Consider the following 12,280-nt stretch of genomic DNA (forward strand, 5'->3'; position numbering starts at 1 on the left):
AGATACGTTGATGGAGGGATTTCTGACAATTTGCCACAATATGAGCTGAAGAACACAATCACAGTGTCTCCATTCTCGGGAGAGAGTGATATCTGTCCACGGGACAGTTCCACAAACATGCATGAGCTGAGAGTCACCAATACAAGCATCCAGTTCAACCTTCGCAACCTCTACCGCCTCTCAAAGGCCTTGTTTCCTCCAGAGCCACAGGTGAGTTTCCTGGATACACTAGAAGTTGGGGAACAGGCTCTGCTTGCACTTTAGCAGAAGAACATTCCAGGCACTGTTAGTTTTGTATCTTCTGTTTATCTGGTTTTTAATTTTGACATTATCAACCCAGTGCCTTGGCAAACCTTGAGTATCTGCACAAGGTCATATGGATGGATTGATTTGCTTTTGCTAGTAGAACATCTGGAATTTAGGGGGTAGCAGTTACTTGGGAAGTATACCCATGTTGCTCTCTTTAGAGTAGAGCTGACAAGAAATCAGGCTCACTTTAGACAAAGATGTATCAGCCATCAGAACCAATGTGCACTTGAGGATGTTTTAAGGTCAGGATGGAGCTGCCAGCCTGAAGCCAGTGCCTGTCTCCTAAAAAGTGCAAGTGGAGCAGGTGGCACTGCAAACAGCTTTGTGTCCTTCTGAGGAAATGTTAATGCCAGAGAACCCTGACATTTGGGCATAATAAGCATGCATTCATGTGCTGAATTACTTGAGCAAGTTTGTTCCCACCCCCTCTCTAGTCTTAGATGGCCTTATCTGCAAACACAGTGGCCCTTCCTGGCATCTGCAGGTATTCTGGGCTTGTCGGAGTGACTGGCTGAAGGCTGCCCACAGCTGCATCAGCTCTGAGTGGGGAAATGAGGGGGCTGCAACTCTTAAGCTCATACTTAGGTAGGATTCCGGGTGTCCCTTCCAATCTAAATTATCCTGTGATTCCCATATCCAGTGTATTCATGTTATACCTCCCAGTCCTGCTCAAAGTCTGGGAAGACCTGGCAAGAATGAGACTTGTTCTTGGGATAGCTCAGGAGTCAGGAGAATTCCTCTAAAGCCAGCATTGAGCTGGGTGTTTTCTCTGCTCAGCCAATTTCCAAATGACTTACTCTTCCCTTCCTCTGCCCACAGGTGCTGCGGGATATGTGCAAGCAGGGCTATCGGGATGCACTGCACTTCCTGAAGAAGAATGGTAAAGCACTGGGTGTTGTAGGGTGGGCTGACTTGCCTGTTCTGTGCCAGGCTTGGTGCCTTGGCTTTGAGGGTAGTCGATTGTGCATATGAAAGGCAGAAGTGCAGAACTGAACTGTGCCTCAGATACTGGGATATGGAATTTTCATTAATAAGGCTATTTTAGCTCTTCAGGAAGCAGAGGTGGAGTGGTCACCTTTGCATTTGCCAGCACAGTTGTTGGGCACCAACCAGTGCCATTTGGGCCTCCTGCAAATACCCTGCTCCTTTGCACATGCAGCTGGGCTATGTGTAATGCTGCCCTCAGCAGCCCCGACGAAGTGCTGCTGTGTCACTGCTGTCATGTGCCAGCCCTGGGCTCTTGCCTCCAGCTGCTGTAGCGGTAGGTGTGTGCTTGCTGCCACCTCGTGTCCATAGACAGTGGATCAGGCACTTTCTGCTCCCAGATTTGAACCGGAATAACTGGGATAACAATGGTCATACAACTGTGTGTGTGGATTGTGCTGCAGGAGGGAAATCTTGCCTGCAAGATTGGTGGCTGGCAGATTTGAGCAACAAAACTCTGCCAAACAGCACTCTGCAGAATGTAAAGGGGAAATGTGAGAATTTCTGGTGGGGAAAGAGAATTATCTTATAGCAGCAAGGTTTCTCGCTCAGTGTGGTAAGCATTACAGACGACAGAAGCTAAAGAGGCTGGGTAAGGCCTCAGCCTCAGGGGAATTAGGGTGAAGGGAGGACTAATACTCTAAAGGCCAAGCAAGGCAGGACAGCCAGTTTGAATCCTTCTTAAGGTATGACTTCTCTTTTCAGGTCTCCTTCATCGTCCAAGTCCTGCCGGTCCTCTTCTTGCCATAGAAGCTCCCCCAGGAGAGAAGAAAGAGGAAGAAACAGAAGCTGAGGACCAACTAGAGGAAAATACTGCCCTTGCTGTTGTTGAAGAGCACATCTTCGAACACTTGCCTCCCAGACTGAACCAAGGTATGATTCAGAGGATCACTGGAATGTGTAGTTATTGCTTATGCCTGGACTTGGCCATACCCAGGGACCGGACCAGCACCTGTTGATGGTTAGATAGAACTGGGGGTCTCTTAGATGAAGTTGTAGCTTGCCCTGTCAGGGCTGGATTGGGAGAGGTTGACTCCTTTGACAGTGTTCTGCATGGTAAGGAGAGGAGGGAATCCTGTTGCTTGCTGCTCTGGAGTCTGATAGAGCTAAAAGCTGTTGTTCTCAGCTGTGCTCAGGGAATCACTAACCTGAGCAATACTTGCTTAAGATAGGGAAGGTGGCGAGGGGAGACCTCAGGCTGGGTAACTTCTGGGGTATGACAAGGAAAGAGATAGACCTACTAGGGGGTTTCAGCCATATTTTCTTCTGCCTTCAGCTCTTCTGGAGGCTTGTGCTGAAAGAAGAAGTTTCTTGACTGGCCTCACCAACATGCTGCCTGTACGCGTGGCCACGGCGATGATGGTGCCCTATATGCTGCCTCTGGAGTCTGCAGTTTCCTTCACTGTCAGGTAAACCTTCAGCTGGTCCCTAAGCAGGGCTCTTCCCAGTGCAGAAAAGTGTTTGATGTAGCTGGTGGAGCATGAATGGACAAAGAGTAGGATCCTCTCTAATTCTGGAGTGCCAGAGTTCCTGGGGAAGGAGTTCCCAACAATTACCAGACATAAGGGGGAAAAAAAACCCCAACCCCCCCAAAAAACAAACCACACAGAAAAACCAAGAACCCACAACTTTTCCTATCTTCCTGCATCATTTAGTTACAGCCAATACTTCCAGCGTGAAGGAAGATGGCTGTGTGCTGGAACTTGCCCTAGAAAATGGTGGTAAATTTTTGAACCTTGAGAGAAACTTCTGATCTGGGAGTGCAGGAATGAAATTAGGAACCACACAAGAGGCTGTTTCCCTTTGGAGTGAGGGGTAGAGTAGTCCCAACCATTTCCAGCTCTATTCGTACACAGCTGGGAAGAAGATTTGTCAGGCTTGTTCTTAGTATGAAGTATCCTATGAAAAGTTGCACAAACTATCTCCTTACAGATAGAAAGGCTAGAGAAAAACACTTTCCAAATCTGAAATTGGATGAAAAATATAGAAAGTGCAGACAGAAAATGTGAAGAATAATCTTCTGGGCTATTCTCAACCTTCACAGCTTCTCCCTCTTAGTTCTGTGAATGGTAGTGTAAATGCCTCAACACATTTGTCACTAAAAATAATTGAGCAGAGGCAAAACTGGCATGCTTTTCATTCTGTTCCTTTATGTGGTGCAGCTAACGGTTGTCTCCGGTCTCTTTACAGGCTGCTGGAATGGCTCCCAGATATTCCTGAGGATATTAGATGGATGAGAGAGCAGATTATTGAAATCTGCAACTACTTTGTGAAGAAAGCTAAGAAGAAACTGGGCAGCCATCTTTCAGCCAGGTATGGCTGCTTTCCTTCACAGCACTGTTATGGATGAGTCCTCCTTTGACCTTTGAATTCTAGATATTCAATTCCTTTGGAGCAGAGCAAGTAAGGCACAAATTGACCAGAAGGATTTACCACCCAACCTGAAATGTAAATCTAGTCCATGGCCTCTTGGCTTCTGATAGACTAAGCACAAGGCCTCCTTCCTTCTTCCCATTATAGGGCAGACCCTGTAATGAAGCTGTCACTTTAGCAACAGGGCAGAAGATGTAAGTCTGATTAAAATAGCATTCTAGTTTGTTGTATGCTCCCTATAGAAGACAGAGGTGCTTGTCTTTGTGGCATTTTCTGGCCCAGGGTCCCCCAAAAGTCCCTTCCAAGAAGTACTTGTGTTCAAACGACCTCTTCTGCCTCAAGATCTCGGCCTGGTTTAGGGTGGGGAGGCAATGTGGTGGCTAAGAAACAACAGTTTCCAAACGAGACAGTGCTTTGGGTCTGTGTGTGTTTCTGTGCTTATGAACTGAATGCCCTGCAACAGCCCATGGCTTGAGGCTGTGGCAAGACTGTTGTGTGAGTGAAGGTAGGAAGAGATCAGAGTGGTAGGCAGAGGGTCCTGGCTGTGATTTGGATCCTAGTACAAGGGTGTGATTCTTATCCACAAGAGCTGAGTTGTGAGGAGGAAAACAGGCACACACACACAGACTTCTGACTACAGTCATGCAGTCAGTGGTAGTACGAAATAGGGCTGTGGTTCTGGAGCTCTGGTCTGGTACCTGCTCAAGCCTTGCCATGTACTGATCCTTTGCATGTATTTGTCTTTCAGGCTTTACTATCACCTCGAGCTTGGAGGGCCCCAGAGCCTGCCAATTCCTTCCTCGCCACCTTGTGGTGAAGCACTGCCCGTGTGGATGAGAAGCACTCGTTCCGTGTCTGATGTCATGATGAAGTGGGAGGAGTACCAGCGCCAGCTCATGCTGGGCTTACTCTGCATCAATGTGGACATGCAGGCCTCCCTCTTCCCTCGGGAAGGGTTGCAGATCAAGCTTCCACCTCTAGACTGTGCAAAAGAGTGCCTGCCACTCTTCTGATCCTGCTGTCGTGAGGGGATGAGGGTGGGTGGGAAGGGGAGCGGACACCGGGTGGGACCAGTCTCATCCCTCAGCAGCAGGCTGCCCTGTGCTTCTGAATATGCTGCAAAGGGGACTTCCCCAGGATAGAGACTGGTGGAATTGACTGTAGCCATTTGTTGCCCACTGGGCCAGGCAAGGGATCTCTGTGTTCAAAGGCACACACAGGCTGATACCTTGTTCTAGACTTGCATTGAGGCCTGGCCATTGCCTGTGGCCAGGCTGATGCTGACTCAGCTGGGCTCTCCCAAATAGTGCACTTTGAATTGCCGTTGGCTTTTTACCGCAAAATAATCAGGATGTAGATGACGCTCTCAAGTTCATACAGCTTTTAGCTTCCTTTGTTTTTCAGAGCATGTGTCTCGGTTCTTTTCCTTAAATCATCTGGCATCCCTTAGCTCTTTGTGCTACTGAAAGATGAAGTAGCCTCTTGCCAAACCAATTTTTCTCGTGGCTTCCAAATCTCCTCTTGAGTTTCTTCTTTGCTGAAACCATGTCCTTTCCTTTCTCTCCTAACTGCATCCACACTGGAAGCCAGAGCTGGCCCTGCTGCAGACTGCACTGGAACTGGAAAAGTGTAGAAAAGTTATGTATTTTCTGCGATTCATGTTTTAACGGTCTCTCCCTTTTTGACTTTTGTACTCAAGGAACTGCTGCAACTTGAACTCTGAGTGTTAAGTAAGTCATTGAGCTTATTTAAAGAAGTAATTGACAGATTTATTTTTTTTTCCCAGGGAAACGTTAAATTTGAGGCTCCATTCCTGTCAGTGTGAATGGAATTAGTGTGGGTTTGCCCTGGAAAACCTTAGCCTGACTATCTCAGGATTAGCTTAGCAGCTGAAGCAATGTGAAGTGCTTGTAGGAAGGTGAGATTGTGCAGGGCATGTTAATTTAGAGAGGCTTGTGGTGGAGTATCACAGCAAGTGCTGTGGAAGTGGCTGCCTCTGATAGGGGTTGGTTGGGCTTTGCTCCTTAAGGGACTGTACAACTGAGGGGAAATTCCAAGTGGGTGATACAGAATGGATCTCCTGCCAAACTGAGGCTTCTGTCTGTTTTTTGCTCAAGAAGTTTGGTTTTTGAGGCTTTGAAGTGAGAAGGATTTAGGCTTGTAGCTACACCAGCCTCACAGCTTGCTCATCTTGTGTTGTGGCTCACAGGTACAGCTCTGCAGCTGGCAATAGCAGGAGCACAGAAGTGAAGTGACGGGACTGTTGATGCACATGCAGCCCACTTAGAACTGGCTACTCCTTGTCTTGCCCCTTAAAAAAGACCAGTGCTAGTGGGTCTGTAGCAGGGCAGGACTGTGCCTTGTAAGGCACTGCCTTCTCAGCGGTGGTCTGGTCGTGACTTGCTGTGTAGAAGTATGAACTTCCCTGTTCTTCGCAGGGTGAGACATGGCTTCCTGCAGGGATTGCATGTATTTAAGCTTAAGTCTTCACACTGTGACACAAACCCAGCTCCTGGTATCTCTTTCTGCAGCTTGTCCAGCTACACGAGGCGTCTTCTACCTCTCCCAGCAGAAACAGCGTGCGACTGGCCAAAGCAAACATATGCTGTCTTTGCTGGGGAGCAGGACAGGGTATCTGAAGCTGATTACATAGCCTATTCCTGGAATAGTGATTTATAATTTATAGACTCTGTTTTGCACCTTAGATTTAGAAAGGGAAAATAACACCAGAAGCTCTACTAACAGCTGGAGAAAGTAGCAAATCTGCTCCATCATGTCTACATGAACAGTGTGGGTGAGGTGGTGGGTGCTGTTTCCTATCAGCACAATTGTGCACTGGGCATGGGTTTGGTGTTTGTGTGGAGATTCTGATAAGCATTGGGACTTTTCAGTAGAGGCTGTTCCAAGCTGGGAGGCAATGGAGTGAGCAGCTGTGGTGCTGCCCAGGAGGTGCCAGTGCAAGTATGAACTTGTGACTCTAGATTATTACCCCACTGCCCTTTCTGGATATAACCTACCTATGTAACACAAGGGCCTGCATAGCCTATAAAGTGGGCCTGCATTTACGCAGTCAGATTTAGTCTTAAGCTTTGCATAGTTAAGTCAATTAGGGAACAGGGAAGTTGCTACAGGAAGAGGAAAAAATTGGAGGATTCTGAAATCAGAATAGGAATATTGGATTACAAAACAAGTAAATCTTGTGATTGTCCAAAGCCTGCAGAAAAAACTTACTGCTAGATCCATGTAACTAATGGAAGTGAACCAGCAACAAGCTACTGTCACTTAGTGGGAGCAGATGAATTTGATGAAATTTGGAATTGAGAAAAGGTGTTCATTTTGTGGTCAGATTCCTTTTCTTCCACTGTTTTGGACTACCTTTCGGGGAATGGCTGCACAGCGGCTTAGTTTGCCAAAGGCATATCTCTTGTCCCTAAGGCATACAGAGCAACTGGCAAGAACATATGGATATTTAGTGGCAAGAAATTAAAGCATTTTATCTGAAGCAAAACATCTGAGAGGGACAAAGCTGCATAAGGAAAGTGCTGTGTTTATAAGCTGCTGCCCTTTTGACTCTGCCTTTTTTGTGTTAATGTATGGGTGGAGAAAATGATGCAACTATTTTTTTTATCCCTTCTTCCTGGACTGGTAAAACCACTGAGTGATTATGTAAACCACTAAACTATGAAACAAAATATTCTTGCCAACAGAGTGTGCTAAGAAGTTTCTGCTTGGCACCCTTGTCCCTTGGATTTCCTCTGTTTGCCTTTTGCATCAGAACTGACTGGTCTGGTGCCGACTGGGCTGATGCCACTTCTTCCAGTGCTTTGACCCAGAAGGCTTGCAGGTTCTGGTTCATGTATTTCAAGAGACTAAAAAGGCCTGAGTTTTGTTTTGTATTTCACCTCATCTGGAGTATAGTTTATGATAGTAACTTCTGAAAGAGAAACTTTTGTACACTTCAAACTGTAACCACAAACCAAAGCCTGGCTTTAAATATAAAGGTCTAACTTTCACAAGGAAATTCCTGTTTTTTCTATGCTAATTTGCAGGGTGTGAAGGGATACTGGGAAAGCACCACTCTGTATTAACCCTTTCTTTGCCTGTTTTTGTTGCCCAAGTGATAAAATGGCTGTCGAGCGATAGCTTGTTGGCTCTGATAAAGGAACTGCAGGCCTGTAAAAAATACCTCAAACTACCATCATCTTTCTTTTGAGAAGTTTCACCCATTTGCTTGAAATTCTTGCTGCTTGATCATCACAGATAATAAAGGATGAAGGAAGTAGGGAAGATCACCTTGTCCACTGATACAGAAAAAGAGTTATAGCAGCTTTTGAAGAAATAGCTTTTTGTTATACAGTACTGCCTTATCTAGATGAGACCTCACTCTTTTTGAAATCTCTGGAAACCTTGTGGTAAAGTCTGGATTAGATATGGAGGTGTTTATTGTGATAATGCTAACTGAAATTCTTCAAAACTTTGTTCTGTGTGTACCTCATGGCATGCAAAGTTGTCTTCTGGGCAGACACTGCTTATTAACCTACACTCGCCAAGTTCACAGGAACAAGGTCATCTGTAGCAGTCAGTCCCTTCTTCAGCAAAACGTGTGGCTGGGCAGCCAATCAGGGGGTTGCCAGGGCCTATCTGCTCTCCAGTATATGGTGGGAGAGAGGTCAGGTTCCTGGACCAAAAGTTCATGCAGTCCATGTCCAATTATCCTTATAGCATTTGCTGGACTCCTGCAGGAGTCCCAACCCTTGCTGTTTCCACTGTTTCACATAAAGGGTCTGTGCATTCAGGAATCCACTTTTTTTTTTCTCCTTCCTGTGTTATTACTTGCTGCTTTTAACAAGGCTAATGGTGAACTTCTTGTGCATCTAACTAGCCCCTAACTGCACAACACTGTAGAGTTGTTTTGTGTACAAGTCCATACCTATGACATGGTCTGTAACCCAAAATTAGTGTGTAGGATGTTGGGTTTGGTTTGCTGCCTGCCCTACTGCTAATACTGTTAACAAGCTGATTTTTCAAGGGATAGGAGAAAATACTGACCACCATGTATAGCACCTAGAATTGTTTTCTCATGGTTTCTTGGAGGGCTGTGTACCTGCAACACTCAGACCAGAGAATAAAAGAGAATCTGCTGTCTGACAGCACTGGGGTGTTCCTAGTACTTGTATATTTCCCAGTGGTTTTGTTAATTTTTAAAAATTAATCTAGTAATTCAATACTTTCTTTGAGAGAAGAGCTCTCACTTTTGCCAAAGTGGTTTAGGAGAAATACCTGAAGCTGTATGTGTTTTTTCCCTTAAGGGTCCATTTCTGCTAAACGTGCTAGATGTGGTGGGTGGCAGGGCTGTGCGTTGCCAAAGCCAGAGGGCCTTCCCAACAGTTTTCTCAAGCTTAGTTTCTGTGTTTCCCTTAAATCAATGAGAGAACAGACCATCTCACTTGGCTGCCACGTCAGCCAGCTTGTTTGTGCCAAACACACCCTGTGCCTTTAGAGTGGGCTCTGGCCTGCCTGCCCTCTGTGCCCCTGCGGTGTCTGCCTTTCTGAGTGCAGCAGTACTTGCTCCCCTCTCCTCTGCCTCCTTCCCCTTGCCTACTGGTGGGATGTTGCTCCATTTCCACGCTGCAGGCAGCTCTACTGGGACAGCCTCCAACAGCATCCATCTCGCTCTGTGGATCCACGTCAGCCCTCCTGCACGGAGTGGGGAGACCTCTAGTTCCAAATAGAAGACTTGGAAATGTAACCTTGAGATAAATTCCTCTTTCTTCTGGGATTTTCTCTTGCTCTTGAAAACAGCATCTAAACCAGCTGTTTGAGCTAAATGTGTCCTGGGACTCCACTGCTGCCACTGAGTTTCAGAAGACCCTTAAGCACACAATACAGATGGAGATCCTGTGGAAATTACTGATGTCAGAGCAGCAACCAGACCAGCAATAGCATACACAAGTCACATATTTACACGGCAATGTCACTAAGTAGTGTTCACAGTCACTTTAAAAGTTCAGTATTAAATTGTTGATGCTTTTTTTTTCTCTCCCATTTCTATTTTCTAATGTTTTGCTGAAGAAAATGTAACTATTTATTTTGGCAGAAATATATCTTCTAATAAAAACTTTCTCAATATATTTACCTGGCTGTGGTAGATTGTCTTGCTATTTAAAGGTTTATTAAATACTTTTTGAATGCACTGTATGATGTGGGTTTGTTTTGCTAGGGCCCCCACCCTTCAGATTCATCGCAGGGTAAACATGTATCAGCATGTGATGAATGGGGCATTGACCTGGAGGTGAAAAAATGGTGCATTTTGCTCCAGTTCTGACTTCCTCAAGCTGAAATGACCTACATGCTATTACTCTCTGTTTATTGGAGCTTCTGGGTAAACCCTGGTTTCCGGGAGGACTTAAGCACTGTCTTGTGGGAATAGCAGGTGCTTGGCACCTGTGAAAGGGTCAGTAAAAAGTTATTCACAAATTTTAAAGTTCTCCACTACAAGGGCCTCTCTTGAGGAAACCAAACCTGTCTCTTACGGCTCTATTTACAAGTGGGTGAAATAGATGGTACTGCCTGTTGTGTGTCTGCCTCTTTTGGTCAGATACCAAAGTATCTCCAGCTGGAGCACGTGGAAACCACCGGCTCTTGGGTTGTGGGAAGGTCGGGGCTTTCCCTGGTGCCAGCCCAGGGAGCTGCGGCCAGGCTGCACAGCTGGGATCCCCGGGAGCAGGGCAAATAGCCCCACACAGCCCGCGGGTTGCCGCTGCGGGGTGTCTGCTGGACGCCGCGGGGTGTCTGCTGGACGCTGCGGGGCTCGGGCTCGTCTTGGTCCAGGCTTTTGACAGCAGTAAACTTTAGGAGGAGACTTCGTTAAGTGCTGCCACGTGACGGGAACGAGAACTGTAATTAACATTACAGCATGCAGCTGGTAAAGCGAACAGCTTTTTTTTTTTAACCTCTAATGCCACCAAAATAACAAATACCCCAACTCGGTGAAACTGATCCTTCCTTCCTTCCTAAAGCCGCCTGGGCGATGTCCGCGGCTCCGCCGGAGGAGCAGCTGCGAGCGGGGCTGGGTGCGCGGCTGTCGCGTCTCTCGGGGGTGTTTGGGGTCGGGGCGGTGGGTGGGGGTTGTTGCCGCTTATCCCGCGGGGCCGGACCGGGACCGGCCCCGGGCTCCCGCTCCCGCCCGCGGCCCCGCTCATTTCCGGCTCGGGGCCGCCCCCGGCGCCAGCGGCGGCTCCGCTCCCCCCGCCCGGGCGGCCGCAGGTGCCGCCCCGCTCCCCTCGCCGGGACAGGTAAGCGCCGTGAGGGACTCCCGGGGCGGGCAGGGCCGGCAGCGGCACCGGCAGCAGCGAGGGGAGCTGAGGGCGCGGTACCCCTCGGACGGGTCCCCTCCGCGGGGCAGCTCCGGCTCTGCCCGGCCGGGACCGGCCGCCCCTGGGAAGAGCCCCGGCGGCACCTTCGCCTTCGCCTGTCCGGCCTCCCGCGCACCGCCCTGCGGCTGTGGGGAGAGGCAGCGGAGGGCTGGGGGGCTCTGTGAGCTGCGGGGCTCTCGCCTGTCCAGAGCCACACACCTGCCTCGCCCCCAGCTGTCGGAGGTGCCTTGCCGGTGAGGGACAGGTATGGAGCATCCACGTTCCTGTGCAGAGCTGCCTTCCCCACCACACGCCGCTCCTGAGGCGTAGCCGCGGTCGTGTCGTGGGATGGGGAGCGCTGCCCGGGTCGGGTCCGGGCTGGGGAGCTGCCGCCCCTTTCGCCCTATCTCCTCCTCTTGCTGTGAAGTTTTCAGGCTTCTTTGATATAATGTCACGGGACTTTGGTCTTGCGTGTTGGACCTGAATGCAGACCTTTTACTCTCTCTTTTTTTTTTTACAGCATCCTCTGTTTAGGGACTGTTCTCTCTTGCCACGATTCAGGTGCAGATGACACTGCACAGTAGAGATGCTGCAGGTCCCTATGGCAGCTCTGTCGGTGCTGCTTCTCCTTCTCTTTGGAAGGAAAAAATACCAGAGCTTTCCCTCTCCTAAGGCTGCAGCGTCTTTTTAACATCCTGTGTGCATGGGATGCACTTCAGTGAACTTGTGTGTTGAACCTCAAGTCCTTCCTGTAGGACTTCCTGAAAACAGCCAAGGGGAAAAGAGGCCAGGGATCTCCAGCCTGGGACACAGGGAGATGGCGGTGCTCAGGAATATCCTGAGGAGGCAGGATAATCCAAACACAGCTTGCTTGTTTAGTTGTGACCTGCTGAGTTCTTGGTTATTCCAATGGAGACGATGGCTGTTGTGCATCAAGGGGCTCTCAGAAAATCTTAATTTCTAGCTTTGCTTTATGCAAGGTCAGGGGCAATTGCATCTTACTTCTTATGTTCTAGAGCTGTATTTATTTTGGAGGATCATATAAGCAGGTTTATGCAGATGAATATGTATATATATATATATAAAATATTTATGCATCTCCTGAAGGCAGTGGAAATAGCTGTTTCTTGTGACTTTGCCAGGCAGCCTCAGAGAATAAACTAATGGGATGAGGACAATTGACAGTAACAGCAATCACATGGACACAGTTCCATGCACAATGTTCTTCATGGTCAGAGAGCTTTGAGGATATCGATCCT

General features: G+C 48.0%; 2 protein-coding genes across 4 annotated transcripts in view; both read left to right on the forward strand.

The window, feature by feature from the left end:
- The window catches only part of PNPLA2 (patatin like phospholipase domain containing 2), a 30,150-nt gene extending 20,286 nt beyond the window's left edge, over positions 1 to 9,864 (forward strand). Inside the window, exons 4-9 of the mRNA XM_051804218.1 lie at positions 1 to 210; positions 1,129 to 1,189; positions 1,999 to 2,166; positions 2,570 to 2,702; positions 3,484 to 3,606; positions 4,415 to 9,864. Coding sequence (XP_051660178.1) covers positions 1 to 210; positions 1,129 to 1,189; positions 1,999 to 2,166; positions 2,570 to 2,702; positions 3,484 to 3,606; positions 4,415 to 4,679 — 960 coding nt within the window. The 3' untranslated portion in view covers positions 4,680 to 9,864. The remainder of the gene's footprint in view (positions 211 to 1,128; positions 1,190 to 1,998; positions 2,167 to 2,569; positions 2,703 to 3,483; positions 3,607 to 4,414) is intronic.
- A 587-nt stretch (positions 9,865 to 10,451) lies between these two features.
- Positions 10,452 to 12,280, forward strand: part of CRACR2B (calcium release activated channel regulator 2B) — a 44,960-nt gene continuing 43,131 nt past the window's right edge. Inside the window, exon 1 of one of the 3 annotated variants that reach the window (XM_051804210.1) lies at positions 10,452 to 10,591. The gene's annotated coding sequence lies outside the window, so the exon portion shown is untranslated. The other 2 variants (XM_051804212.1, XM_051804213.1) reach the window with 2 other exon arrangements.

This window comes from Manacus candei, unplaced genomic scaffold (genome assembly GCF_025592945.1).
Source record: "Manacus candei isolate 608988 ecotype Guabito, Panama unplaced genomic scaffold, ASM2559294v1 h1tg000060l, whole genome shotgun sequence".
Taxonomy (NCBI): Eukaryota; Metazoa; Chordata; class Aves; order Passeriformes; family Pipridae; genus Manacus; species Manacus candei.